At 50.1% G+C, this 22,283-nt stretch overlaps 1 protein-coding gene across 5 annotated transcripts in view; it reads right to left on the bottom strand.

Moving 5' to 3' along the window:
* The window catches only part of AIFM3 (AIF family member 3), a 40,372-nt gene extending 21,000 nt beyond the window's left edge, over positions 1 to 19,372 (bottom strand). Inside the window, exons 1-4 of one of the 5 annotated variants that reach the window (XM_068701133.1) lie at positions 18,995 to 19,372; positions 11,195 to 11,378; positions 5,348 to 5,561; positions 1,596 to 1,705 (exon numbers count right to left, since the gene is read on the bottom strand). In XM_068701133.1, coding sequence (XP_068557234.1) covers positions 1,596 to 1,705; positions 5,348 to 5,561; positions 11,195 to 11,225 — 355 coding nt within the window. In that variant the 5' untranslated portion in view covers positions 11,226 to 11,378; positions 18,995 to 19,372. Of the gene's footprint in view, positions 1 to 1,595; positions 1,706 to 5,347; positions 5,562 to 11,194; positions 11,379 to 17,754; positions 18,275 to 18,994 lie in introns of those variants that run through there. The other 4 variants (XM_068701135.1, XM_068701136.1, XM_068701137.1 and 1 more) reach the window with 4 other exon arrangements.
* Between the last annotated feature and the right edge of the window lie 2,911 nt (positions 19,373 to 22,283).

The following is a 22,283-nucleotide window of genomic DNA, read 5'->3' as shown; positions in this document are numbered from 1 at the left end:
CATATCTCTGTGACACTCTTATCTTTACCTAGAGCTGTCATCTCTCCTACAGGGCACACGGCAGCTGTTGTGGACGTGGATGGTCAGCAGCATCTTGGCTGCTTCAGGTGGGCTTCTCCAGCTTGTGCATGGGACTGGTCCAGCCATTTGGGCTAGAGGGTGAGGTGCCAACTGGGATCCTGGGTGTGGGATCCTAGCTCAGATGCTCTCACTGAGAGAGCCCCTTCCAATGCCTCTGTGCACAGCTCCACCAGCTCTCTGCTGTGCCTACAGGATAATCTCACTCAGGGATCACATCACCAGGTCCTGCGGTCATCTCTACAAGTCCAGTACCACCACAAGCAAGCAGTGCCTCAAACAGAGCATCACATATTTAGAGCAAGCCTATGTCAGCACAGATGCTGACACATCAAGGAGTATGCATGCCACTGGAAAAGCACGGGGCATGTTCAAAGCAGTGAGGTCACTCCTCATAAGTATTTGCTCTGAGTCTGCTACCTTGGACTTTGTCTGTCCCTGCCTGGAAGAACTGGCTCGAGGCAGAGTGAACTGCTACAGTTCAGCTGTGCTGGGCTCATCCTGAGTTGGTGTATTTGCTTGCTGCACTGCCATGTCTTGTCACTAGATGCAGGGACTCAGGGGCCACCCCTCCTGCATCTCCAGTGAGATCACTGTGCAAGGTCACAAGGTTGTTGACAACAGAGGGGGACAAGCAAGGCCGAGAGCGTGCCTGCCTGCACCCAGCACTGCTACTGGTCCCAGGACAGCATGTGAGGATACCCTGACACCTTCCCCAGCACCCCTCCTTCAGCCAAGCGCCCACAGTTTAGGCACACGGCCAAGATGGCACTACCAGGGGGCCTTAATTCAGGCTTCTGGTACCATGAGGGCAAACCACTGTACATCACCCCACTTCCACCACTGACAACAGAGCCGTGTCTTTTTGCTGCTGAAATAAGTCCATTGGACCACAGATCCTTCCCTCATGAACATGATTTTGATTTATAGGGAGTTGTGGATTTTTGTTTTTTTTAAGACTGAGTGGCCTGAAAAATCATAAAATGCAAAAGATTGTTTTTTTGTTGTTGTTGTTTTTGTTTTTTTTTTTTTTTGTTGTTGTTTTGTTTTGTTGTTGTTGTTGTTGTTGTTGTTTTCCTTTAAAACATCTTTTAACTCCTTGATGGCTGAGAACCAATAAACAGAACAAAGCCCCATAAAACTCATCTCTGCTTGGATGCAGTGAGCTGAGGCTGTCTCACACAGTCCAAGAGAGGTTCAGACCCCAGCTGAAGAGACAACACGTAATGATGCTAGATGAGTTTCGTTCTCTGAAGTCACCCAAGCAAGCCTCAGGCCTGTGTCAGTGAGATCACCAGCAAACCAAACCCAAGGCTGAGAACCCTCGGAGGCTTCTGCACTGCCACCTTTCTGAAGACACATTTCCCTCACCGAGAAGATGCTGGGATGAAGTTAAGAGGAATGGCACTACCCACACTACCCCATACTCCCCACAGCACCCATGAAGGACCTCGGGGCTGTAAAGGTAAACGCTTTGCCTCCCATTTTTATGCGCACAGCAAGTGATACAGACAGACCTTTAACCAGCGGGGCCCCATAGTGAGGGCATTTGTGTCCCATGGCGTAGAACTCGCCGCTCTCCTTGATCAGCAGCGCCTTCCCGCAGCCCAGGTCCACCTCACGCATCCTAAGGAGGAGGAGCACAGAAGCAGGTGGCAGAACAGCCGGTGCCAAACCCCTCACCCTGCACTCCAGCCCCATTCCACCCTGCCCAGCTCCTCCTTCCTCCAAACTGCTTGCCAATGGCTCTGGGTGGCTCGCAGGTATTGCCACCCCTGCCACCAAGCTGGCCTTGGAAGTGGCTCTGCTGCTGCCAGCCCACACCAGATCCAAGCTGGGTCACCAAGCAGTGCCCAGGAGAGGAACCTGTGACCCTTTGCGTGCTCTGTGTCAGGGGCTGGGCTCTGGTCCTGGCCACGTCATATGGGGCACATTTTTCTGATAGAAACCCCAGGTCATCTACACCCGACTCCCCTGCTCTTTTCTTCTGCTGTTTTTGCAGAACACAAGTCATATGGCAACCTGCCCTCCTGCTCAGGCTGATGGCCCAACTCTGCATCACAGCGGGGATTTGTCTCCCTGCTGCCCCAGCACTCAGCTTCAGGCTTTTACAGGAGCCAACCTACGTGCAGGCAGTCCCCCAGGAGGCAGTCAGGTGCTCTTTGAAGCACAGCTGTTGCTTGTGGAGATACCCTGGAAAAAGCGTAATTAGCACAGCAAGCATCCCGTATACAAAGTTTGTGGTCTCACGATGGGTCCCCCACCAGCTACATCGGGCTCCAGCCCCAGCCACCCTTGCCCTAGCCAGAAGCACACTTTTGCCAATCATGCACCCTCTCTCCAAAGCAAAAAAACATAAAAAAAGCTACCACAGCATCCCCACCTGCTGAATGTGTGGTTAATGTTGCTATCAGTGCTGGGAAGCTGAAGTTTAGAAAATCATACAGGTTGCAAAAGCCCTTCAAGGTCAGAAGTCCAACCACCAACCTGACCTACCAAGTCCCATCACTAAACCACATCCCTAAGCACCACACCCACACATCTCTTAAATACCTCCAGGGATGGAGACTGCACCACTTCCCTAAGCAGCCTAGTCCAATGCTCGATGACCCTCTCCATGGAGAAATTCTTCCTAATGTCCAATCTAAACCTCCCCATTGCCTCACATCCTATCCCTAGTCACCCCAGAAAAGAGACCGGCACCCTCCTCACTGCAACCTCCTTTCAGGTAGGTAATTGTAGAGAGAGCTGCAGGGTGTTTCCACCTCACAGTCCTATCCAGGCTGCATTAGGTGTGCTGTATGTATCACTGGTGTGCACACAGCAAACCCCCTGTGCTCAGGAAAACTGGCCATGTGCGAGCCACGAATGCTGCGTATGCACCACACACCTTGATCTCAGACAAACGGGACTCACTTTGCATGCCCATTGCAGTTTGGGTAACATCACCCTAACCAGCACCCGGGCTGCAGACACACTTCTGGTGAAGAGGGGTGTGAGAACAGTGCTCAGTCCACAAGCATGCCCAAAACACCTGCAGACCTACCTCGGACAAGTCCTCAGGCACGTGCAGGCTTCACCTGCATGAACCATCCCACTAGAGGAACAGCAGATGCTGATTTTCTTTGCTACCTCGGTCAAAAGCAGCAGCAGAGCTCGTCACACTTGCCCTGGGAGCCATCCAGCCCTGTGAGCTGGCAGACGCCCTCCCAAGCAAGGCAGCTCTGCTCCCTCCCCATGCAGGACACTTGGCACTCGGGTGTCCCTCAGTCAGCACAATGGGGATAGAGCAATACAAGTCCTGCTGCATTCCTCAGCTGTGCAGTGCTTCAGATAAAACCTGGGGCTCTCGTTAAATGACAACCAAAACTACACAGGAAGATAAGATAAGATAAGTGACTTTACAACTTACCTAAGGAACTGTGTGATCTGACAGAGGGAAAAACAAGACCTGGCATCTTGAAGGCAATGCACAGCCACCTTCACTCAGTCCAAAGTGAGTAAGAGAGTGGCTGGCACTGCACTGCTCCCCACTGAGCTGTTTCCCCAGTGGGAAATTTGTCCTCTTGCCCAGCTCCCCTTCTAACCTGGGCAGCACCAGCAGAAGCTCAGCTCTGGCCCACAAAGGACGTGGCAGAGGAGGCGCAGGTGGCTGGGGGCTGCTTTCTGGGTGCAGCTCCCTGAACTAAAAACACTGAACTAAAAACTGTGTGCTCCCCACCCCGGGGCCTGTCAGCCAGCTGGGAGAATGTCTGGGCAAGGCAGCAGCAATGCTCACGCACTGGTTCTGCTGGGTCCATCCTGGTGCCAGAAAGTTCAAAACTAACTCTATTAGAAAAAGAGTCATTCTGAATTTAAAACGTCTGCTGATGGGAAGTCTGCTGCAGTACTTGGGAACTTGTTTCAGTAGTTAAATGCACACACAGTCGAAGTGTGAGCCAGTTTCCTGACTGATTACAGCTTCTAGCTCTTGCTTTAGCTGTTGTCTGTTCGACCAAGGAGCTTTCTGCTACAGCCACATATGTTCTCGCATGCTGCAGCCAAACCACTCACCCCTCTGCGACCTACAGGGTAAACCAGGCTCTTACACTCATTTTCTCTGCTATACTGCAATCTTTCCAGGCAATATACTTACCTAAGCCCTAGTTTTCCAATATGTTTCTTGCACTGGGGCACCAAAACACAGCAAACTCTTTTAGGAACACCCCGAACATGAAGTTAGCAGAAGCTGCCTCCGTGAGCACCTGGCATTTCCTTGGCTGCAATGACTACAGCAGCCACCAGGCTGCATCTGCTCCCTCTTGACTGGAAATTCAGTAGGGCAAATTCACTCTCAGGATCGCCCCTGTGCAACAAATATTCCCCAGGACTGTGTCTTTTTTTGGCTTTGCTCCAGCCAAAAGTCAATTCCAGCATTTGCCTGTCCTCTCCCAGGTCCTTCTCCCCCTGCCTTGCCTCTGTCCTTCAACTTTCCCAAAGCAGCCTTACTCCCACTGTGCCTTCCTTATGCCCAGTGTGTCTTTGCTAAAGCCTCACCAGAGGCCATTCACCCCCAGGTCCTGACAGACCTCCATCCTTCCTCTGAGCAGCAGCAGAAATTGCAGAGTCGGCCAAACCTCACATGAAGATTTAATCCAGCAGAGAGTCCAGTGCATCCCTTTGTAGAATGGTTTAATACATGAATTCCCAGAGATGAAAAGCACAGTTTATTCCTGGATGAACTTTGCTAACAAGAATTTATAGCTCATGATGCCCTGTACGTTTATCATGAAGTAGCTTGTATTAAATGGATTATTCTAGATCATCATCACGTATTATTCTAGAGTATCATTACATGCAATAGCAAATTAAAGCAAATGCTCCCAGATTCCAACTACATCCAGCTTCACCCAACTGCTCACTGGATTCAAATTACATTATTTTTCACACAGTTCAGCCTGTTTGGATTCTGTCATATTAATGGGACACGCTGCAGAAAAGGCTCATCTATCCCAGGTAAGAAAAATGTGCCTGTAAAGCACAGTGACTGGAACAGGCACTTTTCAGAGTTAAGAAAACTTGTAAATCAGGGGGAAATTGTGCACAGCTGAAGTGTGCTGCCATTAGGAAAACCTTTGGAAAATCGCATTTTTGGTGAATGAACAAGGTGAAAGAAATGAGCTCAGCTAGAGAAACAAGGCACTGCAGAAATGGTGGAGCACGCAGTCGACCCCTCCATCCCACACATGCACTATTTTTCAAGTTACCTATAAAGACTTTAGGCACTTACTGTCCGTTCTCCAGGTCCTTCACATGGCACACAGATGCTTCCACCACATCCTTTGGGTTGTGGTAAGGATTGCTGGCAATGGGGTGTTCCTCGAGATGATAATGCCGGGCAGTCCCATTGACTTTGTAAATCAATGGGCTGGCTTTCCCATTGGGTGACATCTCCTCTTTGCTTCTCTCCTTCTCAGGTATCACTACCTCAATTTTCACTTCAACTGCAGGAACAAATAAGTCTTCATTAAAACAAAGCCAGAGGTTTTGCTGCCATGATGACTCTCTCTCCTTCCTTGGACTTCAAAAGGGGCTGACAGATGTCATCAGAACTGACATTTTCTGTCAGCTTGCTTGGGAAAAAATATTTGATAGCAAACTTGGCTTGATTACTTGAGTCCATTATTCCACTGCTCTTTCTCAACTGTGCACCTTTGCATTCATAAAGTAAATATTCTTGCAATCAGGCATTACTCATTGGTGCAAAACAATCCATCTATCACAGTTCCTGTCCTGTTTAATGAAAAATAGCTTCAGGAAGTTAAGCGTGAGCATACCAACAACTCTAGGTCTCAAAGAGACTTCAAAAAAATCTTTTGATTATTCGTAAATAACATTAACTGGAAGTGAAAGCCATCACTGAATGGTATATAAAGCTGGTTCATTAGATGGAGACCATTTAATAAGGAACTCGTATTAAAAATGCTCAACATTATTTCTGTAAGAGTGTAGAGTGAATCTTCAGCATTAAAGGGGAAAAGCAAGAATTGTGTGGTTTACTTAAGTAAGTTTACTTGTCTGGTTTATACTGTTGAGCACATTTGACTATAAAAGCATCCCTGGCCATGTAAGGTCAATCGCCAGCTTTCTGGAGGAGATTCTCAGTGATTTCACTGAGGCTTTACATTCTGGCAAGGCATGAGGATCTGTGCCCAAGTGGGAGCCGGACAAGCACTCTTCTATTCTCAACCCCTCGGCTGAATGTCCGTGTCTGAGCCCTGCACCTGCCAGTGTGATCCACTCGTGCCTGGCTGGGCAGTGGCGATGTCCCAGCTCCAACCTGCACCTCCGACCCGTGCAGAGGCATGGGGGCACAGGAGCCCTCCCGACACCTTCGTGAGGATCACATCCGCACAGAAGTCCTCTGCCTGGCAGCCAGGAAAGCTGCTCCCTGTAATGGGAACCCCTAGTGCCCATGCAGTGGTGCTAGGAGTTGCCAGGAGAGGTGCTCCCACATCAGCTCGTTCCTAGACACTCCAACTTGTGAGTGACAGAAAGTTGAAAGAATTTCCTCGGTCATTGATGGTACTAGTCATCCAGCCTTTCCTTGGGCATGACTAGTTAGGGTCTCTGAGCATCACTGGGGTGCCACAGGAGAAGGAGGACAGTCACAGTACATGCCAGGGCCTTCAAGGAACTGTGTTTTCTTCTCAAATCAGTCACACCAGATGACAGCTTTGACTTTAAAAATATATATTTCAGGTCCATAGCTGTCAAACAGGCACAAAATATCACTTTATCTCCTCGGCACCTCATGAAACTAAAGCCATTAATATTTATAATAAACACCAGGGGATTTTATAGCAAGCTGGGCATAATTGCCAGAGACCAAAGAGGCACCCCAAGCACGTGGGTGAGTATTTAGCTTTCCCAGTCTTGTAAATGTCATGAAAACAAAGAGCTGTACAGAAGATAAAAATTAAAGCTCTCAACTGAAAGAGGTTAAGGACAGGCAAAACCAGGGGAATCCCACGTCCCAGTGTGGTGTGGTAGGAAACTGCTCCCACCACATATGGCACCAGCCCAGCATGGAGCAGAAAGTGGTCAGCTTGCTCCAGCCTAGCCAGGGAGCCACGGAGGACAGCAAGCACCTGAGCATGGAAAGGGCAGGGAGCAAGGGCTGGGCAGGTAGGAAATGAAGGTACTGAGAGCTACAAAATCAAGAACACACTGCTCCCTGATCTCTGGCAAAGCCCCACTGTTTCCTGCTTAACAGGAGTGGAGATGACTGCACATTTTGCATGTTTTCTCTCAATCCAGAAGCAGAGATGGGGAAAAGGCTGGTGTGGAGGTTACCCCATTGACAATCTTTCAATAAATGAGTAGATACCGGACAAATTATGGAAAACCAAATATTTTTCTCAGCAGGGAAGATGCCAGAGCTGAGGGAAGCAAAGGAAATCACCAAGAGATGATCTCAAAAGAGCTGCTCCAGCCATGCTGCTGAGGTCAGAGCACAAAGGCTGCCCCTCGCCCGCCTTGGCATGGCCAAGCAGACCTCTGCAGCTGTCTCCTATATAGGACAACCACATTTTTCCCCTTCTGGCACACTGGAAGCAGTAGCTTGTTATGAGGCCTGTGAGCAGCCACTGTCTGTGCTTTTCCACATCAGCACCTAACACTGCATTGTGCCCTACAACCAGCTTTCACCTGACAATATGACATCTGTGATCCTGCATGACTGCATGAGGTAGTCCCTGCACTCATCCCTGGAGCTGCTTTGTGTTGAAGCACCCAACCCTCACCATCATCACCATAGGTTCGTCTGTGGCTCTGAGGGACAGAGCCAGAAAAGTGAAGTTCTGTGCGCCTACGCTGAACTGATGGAATGACAGAAAATGTGAACTGCTGCTGCAGCACGGTATCTGCCATCTGCAGGAGTTACTGCACACAAACAGGTCTGGCTCTATGCACTGAAATAAAAAATGCTGTGATAAGCCCATGTCTTCCTGGTTCTCTCCAGGGGTACTGCAGTGACACAGCTCCACTCCAGCAGGCACCCAGCAAAGAGACTGCTTTTTCAGCGTGGCTGTCCTATAGCATTTGGAAAAGCAGGCATGAATTTTCCAGCACAGAGCTAGGCAATGTCATATACATCTGTTTATGTCATTTCCTGTAAAACACTTCCCGTCAAAGAAACATGAGAATCACTTCACACAATTATGAGGCTGATCAGTAATTCAGCAGGAGCTAACGCACCCACAGTTTCTTGTGACTTAACAGCTCTGTAGCAGGCCGTACTGGGGTTGCTAAAAATCAAGCACCAAAATGATGATAATTTTTGGTGTGCGTGAAAACAAAGTGCCCTGGACTGGTGTCTGCACCCAACTCACCCAGGGCTGCTGGACCCACAGCTGGGTATCACCATGCTGCTGCAGCCCCTTGTGCAGGATGATGCCTTCAGCGATGCTGATGCTGCTGAATTCTCTGCTCGTGACAACCCCCCTAGCAACTGGCCGGCTGTCTTGAAATTTAGTTTTCCAAACTATGTTTGGATCACGTGAGCGCACAGAGCACCTGGCAATCCATGAGCTTGCATGAATGAAGATGGAAATTTAGATCTGAGCCTTTTGCTTGTTTCCCTGTCAGAAAGATGCCTGCAGAAAGCAGCAGCTCTCTGGTACTGCTACACTGCAGCATTCTCAGCACTGCTCAGCTCTCATTGAGCAGGGACTCGTGTGCCACCCAGCTCTGAATAAATATCACCAAGGAAAGGAAGATGAAGCACCAGATCTTACCCCCACTATTTCAGGTCCCTTGTCTCCATACAGGTTGATTCTCTCTTGCCTCTCCCCAACCCTTTGTCCACCTCAGTCCCCATCTACATGTACACACGCTCACCCATGCCTCCTGCCCACATGCCCCTACCCAGCGCTTCCTTGCCCCAGCCTCCTCCCCCTCGACACTGCTCTGCCCTCTTTGTGGCCTGAAAGAGACTCAAAAAATGGTAGAGCTAATGACAAAATTGTAAGATCAAATGTGTCTGGTTCTACCGTTTCTCTACAGAAGTTACCAAGCTCCCAAAACCCAGGACATGGGCAGTGAGAGATGTGACAAACATAATAATAATAATTATATATATATATATATGCAGAGACTGAGGGCTAGGCTTCAGAACAGTATCTGGAGTCATGGGACTGCAGCACTAGAAATAACAGGAGACTACATTGCTACTTGAACATAAGTTCTTAATTAAGCAGTGATCTTTATATCAGGCTTGGTTGGGCTCTGCAGCAGCAGACGGACTTTGGGGCTGGGTGCAGCCAGCACAGTTATTTACTGCCTGCAGGACTCCACTCCTGCACTGGTTATCTGCCCATCGGAAGGTCTTCCTGGAATACAGAAGTGTGTTATCAAGGTTATCTTAAGAAATGCTGAGACTGTTTGGGGAAACTGAGGGTCTTTCTCATGTATAAGAAGATGGAGCAGATAAGGACCTCATGCAGACCTCTCAAAAGTCTCTAAATAAGTTAAATTCTATTGACTTCAGGCTGTACCTGAAATATTTCCTTCATGTTGGAGCAGTACTAATAGAGAAAACAGAGTTACTTTGTCCTTGCATGGCCTACTCCTCATTTGTACAGGGGATAGGTGGATTTTTAGAAATAGTAAAGTCCAGAAGCTAGCTCTGACAGTTCACTCTTCCTGCAAGGAACACGAAAAACAAGTGTCATAAAAAGGTTGTGAAACCTCTGGCAGAGCAGTCAGTATCTGCAAATCTGTAGTTGTTTATCTCACTGCACTCGGAGGCTTTACAACCACCAAGGTGAAGCACTTGCAGTCATTGGTGTGCTAACAAGGGCTGGGGAAAGGCTCATCAAGCGATCCTAAAGGCTGCTAATCAAAAAGAGAGTTGCAGGAGTGTTGCTTACAGGGTGGCATTTTCTGTCATTGGCCCTACCATGCAAATACAGCTCCACATGAAAATACACAGCTCAGGAAATGCGCCTGCAGAGCGCTTTTGTTTCTGCATCAGTCCAAGACTAAACACAATTTTGCTGATGGTATACAAAATAAAGTGGAACTGCCAGCAGACTTTGCTACAAGTTTGTTCAGTGATGGTGTTTATTCCTGGATGTGTTTTCACTTCTTAAAGACTTCAAGGAAGGCTATCAACAGTGTGGTTCTTCACAAAAGAAAACTTACAGTTCTGCAGGGAACGTGAAGACAGGAATTTGACCACACTATCCAATGCCGTATTATTTGGGTACCACAATCACCAGTGAAATAATCACAGCACAGGTCAGTGACAGAAACCACCCTTAATTTTTTCCTTTGTGTCTCAGAAACTGCCCACATCAGCATCAAAAAGAAGTATGCAAAGCAAGGGCAGACGACTTCAGTCTAGGCACACCTGGGGGCTTGCAGACATGACTTGTATCACAGCAACAAACTCTCCAATCCTTCAGCCTGAAATCCCCACTGCCTGAGACAGTGTAGACAAATTTCCCAAAAAAAGGTTCATAACAAGAACTTTTCCATCCACAACTGCTAAGATGGATGGATGGATGATCTGACAGATGAGTGCTGTGAGCTGATTTTACTTTCTTTTGGGAATGAGCAGGTGGCAAGGACAAGGAAGTCCTTCAGGTCCTTCTCAGGTGGCTAGGATGAAATGAAGGACACGAACTCTCCTTGGGAACACCAACCACAACAGCCTGACACCTGTGAGCCCTCAGGGACCAGCACCACTGCACATGGTGAGTGATGCAGAGCCCCAGGAGGCCACTGGGACTGGGTGGGATGCAGCTGAGGTCCAGAGTATTTGCATGGGGTCACGAAACCAGCTAGTGATGAGAACTGCAGCCACCAGGGCAGGGAGGTCACTCCGGGAGGGAAATGTTCCTGCAGCTTCTGGACGTGCCTCTGCATCCATGGTGGCTGCAGGCTGGGCGCGTGCCCTGCATTCCCCCCCAAGCCCCGCGGGACTCCCCACCGCAGCCAGAGCACAGGAATTTGGGGGATTAGTGGGCAGTAATCCTCCCCGCAGGAGCAGAGAATTAACATTCCCCAGCAGGGCCTGTGGAGCTGCTGCTGACCTACATCCCTGTCACCATGGGGCGGGCGCGATCGTCACCTGGCTTGGGCTTGGAGAAGCATCCTCCCATGGCGAGCCGAGTAGCACCTCGCTGCAGCCCTCGTGCTGCACAGGACACAAGCCAGGGACGGGGATGGTGGGAAGGTCAGCGAGGGCGCAGGCACATCCTCGCATGGCAGCCCTCCTGCTCACACCGTCCTGGGCTTCGGGCTTCCTTCACCACCTGCATGGGGGAGAAGAGATGCGTGAGAAGCGTGAGAAGCACCGCCTGGGGTGAGGATGGGTGTTGCAGTGATTGCTGCGAGACCCAGGCAGCCGGTGACACGATGGACAACATGAGACTGCGGCACCAAGGTCACCCTTCTGGGGTCCACCGGAAAATTCCATCACCCTTCTGAAGTTTAAAACTACAAACCCCATATGATTTATCTTCAGACTTCATTATACTTTCCGAAGCCCTGTCTTTGGTAATTAAATCCTTAAGCACTTAGATCTGAGCCCAAATGCAATGATTAAACCATAAATACAGTTCAGTCAGATTTCTGCTTTTATTATTAGATGATGGGGAAGAAAAAAAAAAAAGAAAAGAAAAAAAAAATCCACTTTACTCATTCTGCAGTCCCTTTCCATTAACACTTATTCCTGCAGAAATCCCATTCCCTTTGGAACAGTTATTTATCTGAGACAGGGTTTTCATTATCTTGCCATTTTGCACCAAAACCCGGTTTCAATACTGTTAGGTCAGGATATTTTATGTTTAAGTGGGATGGCCAAACAGAACTCCAAATTATATTTAGCTCATTAGCTTTGACAGATATTGCTCTCAGTTTTGGTACAGACTCTAAGAATTGGGATAAAGGTTTTAGGTTATACTCCTTGACTGGAAATAGTGAAGATCCACATAACATAACTGGCAATAAAATAAAGCATTTAATATCATTATATATATGTTATAAATATATATATATATTGTAAAAAATTTACCCATTTGCACTTGTACCTGAATTGATTTACCATGGTTTCACCATCTATTTTTTACAATGCCTTCCAAACTCAGCAGGAAGGTAAAACAGTTTCCAAAGAACAGATTAACCCAGGCAAAGAATACTTTTTTTTTTCAGCTTCAGTGCCAGAAGTACCTGAAGACCTTTCCAATCAGAAGAAAATACAGAAAAATAAGTGCCAGGAGACAGATACCAAGCATTGCAATTTCTCCCCAGGAAATGAAAACTTGGCAAAGGTACAGCAAAAAAGAAAAAAATTTAACCACTTGCTAGAGCCAGCCCTGCCCATGGCAAGCAAGGGCCGTGGTACAGCAAGTGCCCAGCACTCCAGCCTGGCTGATCTTCTGCTGGGTGGCCAGCCAGCCACCAGCACTGTTCTCTCTTGCTGAACGAAGCACTTCTGTGCACATTTATCTCCTGGAGATAAGATAAGAAACTACGAGGCGTAGGTTGCGCCCTGCCAGGGAGGTTGGTGCGCACCCAGTCTCCTGCTAGTTTTGAAACCCCTGGTGCCTCTGTCCCATGCCGTGCCCCATCTGGCTGAGCCAGGACCAGCTCCCCAGCACCAGTGGCACCCAGTCTGCTGTCCCTCCAGCAGTGGCTGACTGTAAGACACATGGCAGTGGGACATCTTCCTGGTGAAGCCTCCTGCTCCTCCACCATGGGCTCCAGCGATGGGAGACACAGCCACCATCACCACGGGCACCTCTGCAGAGCCCTGACAGCACCTTCCTCAACACAGACTACATCAAAGCATCCCAGACACACCCCTTCTTTAAACAACAGCTCAAAATATCCAGACGTCTCTCCCCCTTTCCAGCTATAATCCTCCAAAACAGACACACACAGTTCCACACGCCTACAAACTTCCCTTCTGCTGTATGTCTCATCCACGTACGGCATGCCCTCAACAAAGTCCTAGGAGCACCTTCAAAGCCTGAAATATGTGAAATTAGTAACCAAGACTGTAGAGGAACATAAAACTGGTGCCTTACCAAATGACATAAAGCATAAGTGCCTCATTGCCAAATCCAAGAGGTATGCCAATGTGAAATAGACTGTTAACAGGACTAAAAATGTACAAGTTTGCCTTCGAGTACCTGCTTCTGAGAGCCACATTCAAAGAGCTATTGGATATGCACAGAGCTACCAAACAAGCTCATTTGCAAAGGGAATGAAGCAGGGAAGAATCAATTCATTGAGTGGCAAGGGCGAGAACACTCAAGAAAAGCAGCATCCCAATACTTACGCAAGAGCAAATGCGAAAAAAAAAATATCAAGTAAGAAGGTGCATAAATGCAGAGGAAGATTTGGGAAAAATACAGCAGGAAAATCACATGCAGAAATTGCATGGACCTTTGCCAAAACTCACAGGAAGAAACGGAAAATGGTTTTGTATAAGAGAAAGAGAGCCTCAGCTGTTGATGTATTAGTGATACAGGACAATAATTTACTGTAAAACGGTAAAAACAAATGCCATGTAAAGGTTGGTAGGAAGCCAAAGAGGAGCAGCTATGGAGCAGAGCATAGCACACGCTTCTGGGTCTCTCTCCTCCACCCAGCCACATATCTCCATAAAACTTGCAGGAACTTAAAGGCTAAGAGGTTAAAACTTACAGGAGATAGATAGAAAAACAGGAGGAGACCTAACCACACATCCTCACCTCCCAAAGGCTATAAAAGGCATCAGTGGAGAAGTCCCTTCACCTCTTCCACTGCCAGATGCAGCACCCATAAGAAATGGGAAGTCAATATCTGCAAAATGGTCACACCACTCTCACAACATTTTGGAGCACCCACTGGTCAGATGCAGGGCCTGGAAAGGACTTTTTTTTTTTTTTTTCCTCCCTATCACTTCTGGAGTTTTCTCAGAAGCCCCTGAGATGCTTTCAGATTGATGGAGGAAAGGAGTTTGACATGCTGGTGTTCCTCGGTGGGCATGCCAGACCCCTGCCATGGGGCCAGCAGTCAGGTCTTGCTCACAAGCTCAGGGTACAGCCAATTCCAGCTGTGGGCTCAGGAAGGAATTATTTTCCCTAGGCAGATTGGCACAGGCCTCCAGAGGGAGTCTCCTTCTTCTGCAGCACTGAGCACAGCCCCCTGCCTTGCTCCTCCAGGCCATTTCAGGTCAGTGATTCCCCATTTTGCAGAACCAGAAGAAATCCAGCTGTGCCCTTGATCTCTCCAACACTCTTCCCCATGGCAGTTTTGTTTTTCTAGTTTTCAGTCATTTGTAGCAGAGATATTCTAAGGAAATGTCCTAGAGCTTCAAGCTCAACAGGAGCTGCTATTTTTTAACTGCCCCTGCATACAATAAAAATTTCTTTTCATTGTATCTCAGTTCCATTGTTTGCAAACATATGCCTGTTTCTGTCTCAAGAGCTTTGGCTTTCAGAAGTATTACAAGTTACTGCAGATAGTTTTCACGCTCACAGCATTGGAAGAACTGAGCACTTTCTTCTCAGGACATCCTTTGTGAGCATCTCTGAAGAGGCCAAGTTAGAGGATGTCAGAGGCATTTCTTTCCTGCTCAGTATAAGGATGCCTAAATGGGGTCTCAACAGCACCCTGTGCTTTGTACGCTTGGATATCACCAACTGCCACAATGCACCTAGGTCTGAGAGAGGGGAGAATAAAGTCAATGGAGTCTGTACCCAGGGACATTTTCCCAACAGAGTTTTTGGAAGGTGCTTGATGTCTACCAACAGTGCCCTTTTCCTACCTTACCCAGGTAATCCCTTATCTGGAAGGCCAGATAAGAGAATTTAGCCTTCCAGAAACCATCTGCAGCTGGGGACTTGGACAAGGAAACCCCTCCAATCTGCTCCACCACCCTGAACTGTCACAACAGTGCTGAACATGTGAAACTGGTTTTCTACACCCCTCACCCAAGCTCTCTAGCATAGCCTAGATCTCAGAACACCTCCGCATGGACTTTGTGAGACAGAGGAAAAAATGCAGAAGGGTGAGCACAAGCTTCTGGCTCCTCTATCCCCCAAATGAGCCCATACACAGCTTTGCAGTTCTTCCTCCACCTTCCCCATGGAGGCCCCCTGAAGGGTCCTTTAGCAAAGAGCACAGACCACATCACCTCCTGGCTGTGCCTTGTATAGCTATGGTGCTTTCAGTTCTGTCCATTGGGTCATCCAGCAATCTGGGCCCTCTGCAACCAGACAGTACACTGTGACACACAGCAGATTTTCCATCTCTACTCTGAACCGAATCTACGTTCAAAAATAAGAAAACAAAACTTTCCTGTTTATAAGCCTGAAGACATGCTGCCCTGTGCTCACCAACTACCAGCATGCAGTTCCATGTAGATCAGGGACAGGAGGGAACAAAATATGAATGGCAGCTCTGCATTTGCTCAAGACCAGATCCTCCTGGAAACTGTGCCAAGGGACATGGAAAACAAAGAGGTGACTGGTAATGGCCAACATGACTTCAGCAAGACGAGCAGAGAACCATGTGCCTTTGCTAGTGAGAGAGATGTGTGTTTGTAAGCTGTGCCCCCATCAGGAGGAGCAGAGGGCGGAGGCTCAGAGCATCTTGTGGCATTATCCGCTCTTGCAGGAAAGCGCTGGCTCTGACTCTGGTCCTCACTGTGGAAAAAAATGACCCTTGATCCCAAAGTGTACCAGATCTATTGAAGTGTTACCTCCTTCCCAACTCTCTGTACATGCACAATATTGTCTTTCACGCAGGGCACAGCAGGAACCACTGAGCAGTTCCAGCAGGAGACCTGTTTTGGATAGGCCTCGCAAACACTGTGAGGAACAAACCCCACCAGGGCACAGGGCCCAGCTGCACCACATCCCATCCTGTCCCGTCCCACCACTCGTGCTCTGCTCCCTGGGTGCCTCGCCAGTGGCTCAGCCACGAACTGGTGGCAGAAGGACCGACAAGGAGGGGGGAGCATGGCCCTCCCACACCACAGGCTGAGAGCAGACTCAGGCACTGGGCTTCGCTGTGAATCCTGAGGCTGTCCCTGCTGACAGCCCCCAGACCCCTCACCAGCTAACCACCACCCCCAGACCTGCTGGTGTCCCCCTTCCCGCTGAGTCCTGAACGATGCTGGGGCTCCAAGCCCTCCTTCCCCACCTGCAGCACACAGCAGCACACCCCAGCTCCCCATCCCTCTAGACATGCCCCCACCACATGAAAGGTTTTAGGATGGTCACTGCACATCCCCCCCTGTCCCAGATGGCTGCCCCAGGCTGTCCACCTCCATCATTTCCTACAGGTTAGCTCCTGTTTCACAGCAGAAACTTTTGCCCCCCCCTCCAGTCCCCAGCCTTGTGCACCTCTTCTCCTCCATCTCCCTGCTCAGTGGGGAGGTCCCAGCCACCAGGGATGCCTCTCACCATCCTTGGCAAATTTCATCAGCATCTGCTGCTGTGTGGGGCGGAGGTCATTCATTAAAAAATGTAAGGTGGATCCCTATTGGAATTCCATTGCGAGCGTCTCCCCAGTCTGACACCCTCTCCAGCACAGCTCTTTCCCTGCTCTTTCACCTTCAGTGATGACCAACACCCACAACAGCCCTTGTAGCCCACCAGCCATCACACCTGCCAAAATCATGGCATGAAGTGCAGCCAGCATCCCCAGCTGAATGCACCTTATTCTCTGCCAGTCATGGCATCTGTCCTCCACCCAGGGCACAGCCCAGTGGCTGAAGTCCCCACGAGAACTCAAGGAGCTCAGTGTCAGAAGCTCCAGTTCCGTGCAAGGTCTGGCTCCGTGGAGCTGAGCTGCCCCAGGGCTGGCTCTTGGCTCCATCTCCAGAATAACACAGGCTCTGCTGCCAAGGAAAGCAGGACTCTCCTCTGGACACACAGCTCCAAACACAGCCCATGTGTGGCCAGAGCATCAGGGGTGCTGAAGCACTGCCCAGCACCGACCCAGTCATGCTGCGTGCTCTGTGTTATCGAGGCAACGTGCATTTTTAGAGTTACTCAAATGTGTATTTTTAAAATAATCTAGGGGTGACAATATATGTGTCTCCAACCCGGAGGTTATGGTATCACCTCTTTCAGGAACTGTACTACAAAGTATGCACACGGGGTCCTACAAACCCCTGAGATCTGGCTCCCGGCGCTTACACAAACTGACCTCCTGGCACAGGGTGCACAAACGGGGAGGGAAATGCACTGGCTTGTGTTGCTGCCTCCCATCCCCGTCTCAAGGAGGCGATGCCATCCTGATGCCATCACACTGCCATGCACCAACACAGCACCCGACCACATCCCCTGCCCAGGCGGTGATGAGTGGAGTTCACAGAGGCTGGCGTGCAGGAGCTGCAGCAGGGACCCCCCTTTCCTCCTGTCTGCCCTGGTCCCATGCACCCCAACGTCCCCACATCTTTACCCCCCTTTTCTCCTCCCAGCAGCTCTCCAGACAGTTCCTCTCCCACTGCCCAACCCTCCCACTCCCAATTTTTCTGCCATTTTCACACCTGTCCCTGGGAGCTGACTTGGGCAGCCAGGGGTTTGCTTTGCATCAGCATGGATTTGGCGGTGTTGGGTGCTTTCTGATGTCCATGAGAAACAGAAGCAAAATTTATGATGCAAAATGCCAAGAATAGCTTGTGCATACCTGCAGCCCTACAGATGTGGTACAACAGCCCCATCTCTTCTGGCTCAGTCACTGAGGATGGGGAGAAATCCCCATCCTGGTGCACTTGCCACTAGAAGTGATTCCCAGTGGCAGCAAATATAGCTACAAAGCTGCCATTCAACATGCCCTGATGGCTCCTGAAGAAGCACAGCAGGAACACTCCATCAGACTACAATTAGCCACAACTGTTTTACTGGTTGCTGCTTCAGCAATTTATAGGCTCCAGGTTAAAGGCTCAGTCAGCAGTGCTCTCATTGCCACCGCTCTAATACATCCTCTGCAAGCTGGATTGGAAATGTTCTGAAATTAATAATTAAACAAGAGATTTGGTTCAGATCTCAAAGGTATGCCAATAAATAGAGAAATGCTGAAAAGTCTCCCAGGTGCAGACTGCTTGATGCAAAAATCAAAGTATTTCACAACACAAAAGAGGTTTAGTTCTCAATCACTCTGTTACAGCCAAGACCTTCTCCTGCTTGCCATCATTGCTGTTTCACTATTGCACAAGAGAAAATCGTGTTTCCTACAGAAGATGCACGCAGCGCAAAAGGAGTTTGTCATGGGAATGTTTTCCAAGGCTAACAGCTAAACACAAAACCACCAAATTTGAGCTTCCATCCATCACACTGGGAATCTGATGCTTTCAAAGAGAGAAGACCATGCAGTTACCCACTTATCCAGTCCCCCATTCACTCATGCAAGGGCAGATTTACATCTATATGTTTATCTGGATCATATGCATTTTGCCAGCCCACCAGCTGCTGGTCCATGAAACCGTGGCTGTTGGCCCAGGTGGGATTACGGTCCCCAGAGACGGACAAACCACGTCCCCCCAAACTTGGAGGACACGCTGAGCACTTGGCTCATTCAAAACTGGGGGGGATGGGGGTCACGAGAAACGTCAGCGTTTTCTTCGTCAGCGACCGTGGCCCGTATTTTTAGCTGCTTTGATTTCTTGCTGCATTTCGGAAGAGCAGGCGGGTTCTCCCGCAGTGCCACCGGCCGCTCTCCCTCAAGCCCCGCAGGTTGCTCCCGGTGCAGCGCAGCCCCCGCTCCGCCGTCCTGCTGGGCTCGGGGGACACCGGTGGGCACCCTGGATGCGGTCCACCCCCCTTTTTTCCCCCTTTTTTTTTCCCCCTTCCCGGCGAGGAGCCGAGCCCGGAGCTGCTCCGGGAGCGGCTCCGGTGCCCGCCCCGTTGCGGTTCCCCCTCCCCGGTACCTGGGCAGCGGCTGCGGGTCCCGGCGCGTCCCGCAGCACCGCGGCAGCGAGGAAAGGTGGAAGGGGGGGGGGGGGTGGAAAAAAAACGCGGCCGCCCCCGTGCGGGCCGGGCCGGGGCGGAGCGGGGAGGAGCGGAGGCACCGGCACCGGCACCGGGGCTGCGGGGCCGGGTGCGGGTGAGCCCGTGGGGTGAAGCAGGACCCGTTACCAGGCCTCGGAGGGGTGGAGAGGACAAGTCCAGCGATGCTCCGGGGCACCGGGAGGTCCCTGCCTGCCCCTCCGGGCTCGGTAGCCCGGTGGCGAGCGTCACGGAGCGGCGGAGGGGGTCGGGGCCAGCCGCTGCTGCTGCCCCGTAGCCCGGCCTTTGCTGTTCTGCTGCTGAAGAGCCAGGCAGGGGATCGCCATCTGCTGCCTGGGCACAGTTACTCCTGCCTTCTTGGAAACAGCCAGCCTCATCCTTCCCCGGGTCACTTATTTTACGTTGCCCTTCCGGATTTACAGTTTTCTACTCGCTTTGGAGACGGGGATCTATTCCCCCTCCTGCCTGCCCGGCATGTTTTCTGCTTTCCCCAATAAACTGCTTTCCTTATCCATCAGACTCCGTTTGGGGGAATGTCAGCATCTCTGTATGATGCCCCTGGATACATAGAAAGGCTTTTTCTCCCCTACACGCAGGCTGTCTTGGGTCACTGCTGTCTGATTATATGACTCCCTGATGCTATGCAGGTCGTTGACTGCCCTCTAATGCACACCTTTATTGCTCCCTGATCCAAACGATACGAAAGGCTTAGCTGGGCTGCTCATATACATTTTTTACAGTTGTTAAAAACAGCTTGCTCCCAAGGGATGCAGTACAGCTGGCAGCGGGGACCCATGGCTCCCTGCCCTGCCCGAACTGCCCTGCACAAACTGCCTGCACTACCTGCCTGCCCTATTAGCACGTCCTGCTCGCAGCACTCCTTGGATTGCACGTGAGCAGTGCTGGAATAGTTTAGAGAGAATCTGCTGCAGAGAGGCTGTGACCCGGGCCCACACTAGGCAGAATGAAGCCAACCTTGATTTAGAAGTAGGGGTTGAAATTATTTGATCTCCAATCTGGTTGTCTTTTGGGTGTTCCAGCTCCAAGCCACCACATCACTGAAAATGAAGAAATGAACTTGAAGATTATCCCCAAGCTTCCTCCATTCAGCTCTCTACTCTTTGGCTGCAGTTACCAGGTTTCTAATACATCTCACATAGTGATAATGCCTGAAGTAAGTGGGATAGTGGGATAGTTAGATATATAAAATAGATATATAGATAGATACATAAAATAGAAAATATGAGAAGTCTTCATGTTCAGCTGGATTCTACCACCAGAATGTCTCTTACAAGTTCTCAGACCCAGAGGTGCAAGAAACTGTTGTGATTACAAATGACAAAGGTACTTCATGATACACATCCCCTGAAACAGCACGGAGCCCACCCCAAAGCCATGCTGGCAAGGTTATGGGGGTTCCATTTGGTTTTCCTTATGGCAGAGATCATGAGGTGAGACCTGCTGGACTTGTTGTAGCTGCTATTCAGGAAGGATTTTCAAGGATGTTGACTAAGGTGTGGTCCCAAGTCCTTCATCATCTTGTCTGTAGTGAACTTATTTCAAAGCAGGAACAGGACCAGAGCGACACTTTTTCTCATACCTCTGTTACTGTAGAGGATGAGATACAGCTCATACAGTTCATTGTCCATAAATAATATTTAATTGGACTTTCAACAACTGGTAGAGTTGTTGCATCCCATACATTATAACAGAGCCAGGATCCTCTGATAGTTTCTATATCCTGACTGAGCAGCTTCAGGCAAAGGTACTTTATCTGATAGGACAGATACTGTGCCAAGAAACCCTTCACACTGGAGATGCTCCTCCAGGTAGGAAGAGTGGGGTTTAAAGATGGCCTGATGAGGGACAGAAATTTGCTTCTCACATGTTCTGTTGTTTCTATTCCATTTTTCATAGGAGAGAGAGCTTGAAAACACAAGGGCTACGTGTTTGCCTCTGCAGCCAGATGCACTCTGATGCTTGCAACCCAGTGCTGGTTTTCTGCTACCTCTTGTCCTGACAGGGACCAGCACCAAGCACACATGGGTTAAGGGAAAGCCGTGGGGATGGGAAGAGATCATTTAAATCTAGCCCTCCAGAATGACAGAAATAGTACAGAACTGGAAGTTCTGCAGAATATAAATTCCTGATGAAGCTCAAATTAAACCCAGCCATCTGTCCTCCCTTGGTCAGTTCTCCCAGCTAAGACTTTGTCTCTTCTCTCTCCACTTTCTCCCACACCCACACCATTTCTAATTTCTGACAAACTCTTGCTACCTTTTCTATCCTCTCCAACCAACTTCCTAGCCAACAAGCATTGGTCCCTGTGGCATCGGGTGCACTCTGCTCTCAGCCAGCTCCCAGCCTAAAGGTCTGGCATGCCCTGCCCAAGGACACAGACGTGGAGCTTTCCCACTCCCACAGGGGTGACAGCTCTGGGCTGGTAGGGGTGAGCCTGAGATCAGCTGTCAGCAGAGGGGACAGCAGGGTTGTCTGTCCAGCAGCTTCAGGAATTTCTGACTGAGGGCTTTTGCTTCCCCCTTGCTTCAAATACTGTCCGGTAGCTTTCATGCAGTATCCTAGCCTAATTTCTCCAGGGCCACAGCACTTCATCAGGGCCCAGCCTGGAGATGGATCTGGGTGCCCGTGCTCTGGTGCAAGGGGTGGCTGGAGGGGCGGGCAGGGAGGAGAAACTGGGAAGCACTGCCCACTGCATCGACCCTCGGCGTCAGCACTCTGCTGCCCACTACTGCTCCACGTCTTCACGAAGCACTTGCAGTCAGGATTGATTTCAGAGCTTCTGAGCGAGCTGTGCTCTGAATGAGAAGCTCCTTGTCTTGCAGGGTGCAGGGAGAGACAGCAACTTCACGTCCAAGACCTGTAGGAGCCCTAGATGGAGAGCCCCCCGGGCTGCCCCCAGCCTGACCACCCTCAGCTCTGCCTTTGTGTTCCCACACCCATCCTCGCCCTGGCTCCAGCGCTCCCAGTGATGGCGGTGGGAGCACCTTCTGCCTGCTCAGCCCCTTGGCCAGCGAGCAGCGCTGCTGCCGAGCAGGGAACGGGAACGCGCGGCGCCGAACCAGCGGAACCGCAAGGGAAGGCAGAAGGCGGCGCGCCATGGGCGGGGCGCGCCAGGGGCCGGGCGCGCCATGGGCGGGGCGCGCCGTGATTGGCTGGAGGCGAGAAGGGGCGCGCTCTGATTGGTGCTGC

Source organism: Anas acuta, chromosome 17 (genome assembly GCF_963932015.1).
Source record: "Anas acuta chromosome 17, bAnaAcu1.1, whole genome shotgun sequence".
NCBI lineage: Eukaryota > Metazoa > Chordata > Aves > Anseriformes > Anatidae > Anas > Anas acuta.
The sequence above is the reverse complement of the archived record's forward strand: the minus strand, read 5'-3'. Positions and strand labels throughout refer to the sequence as shown.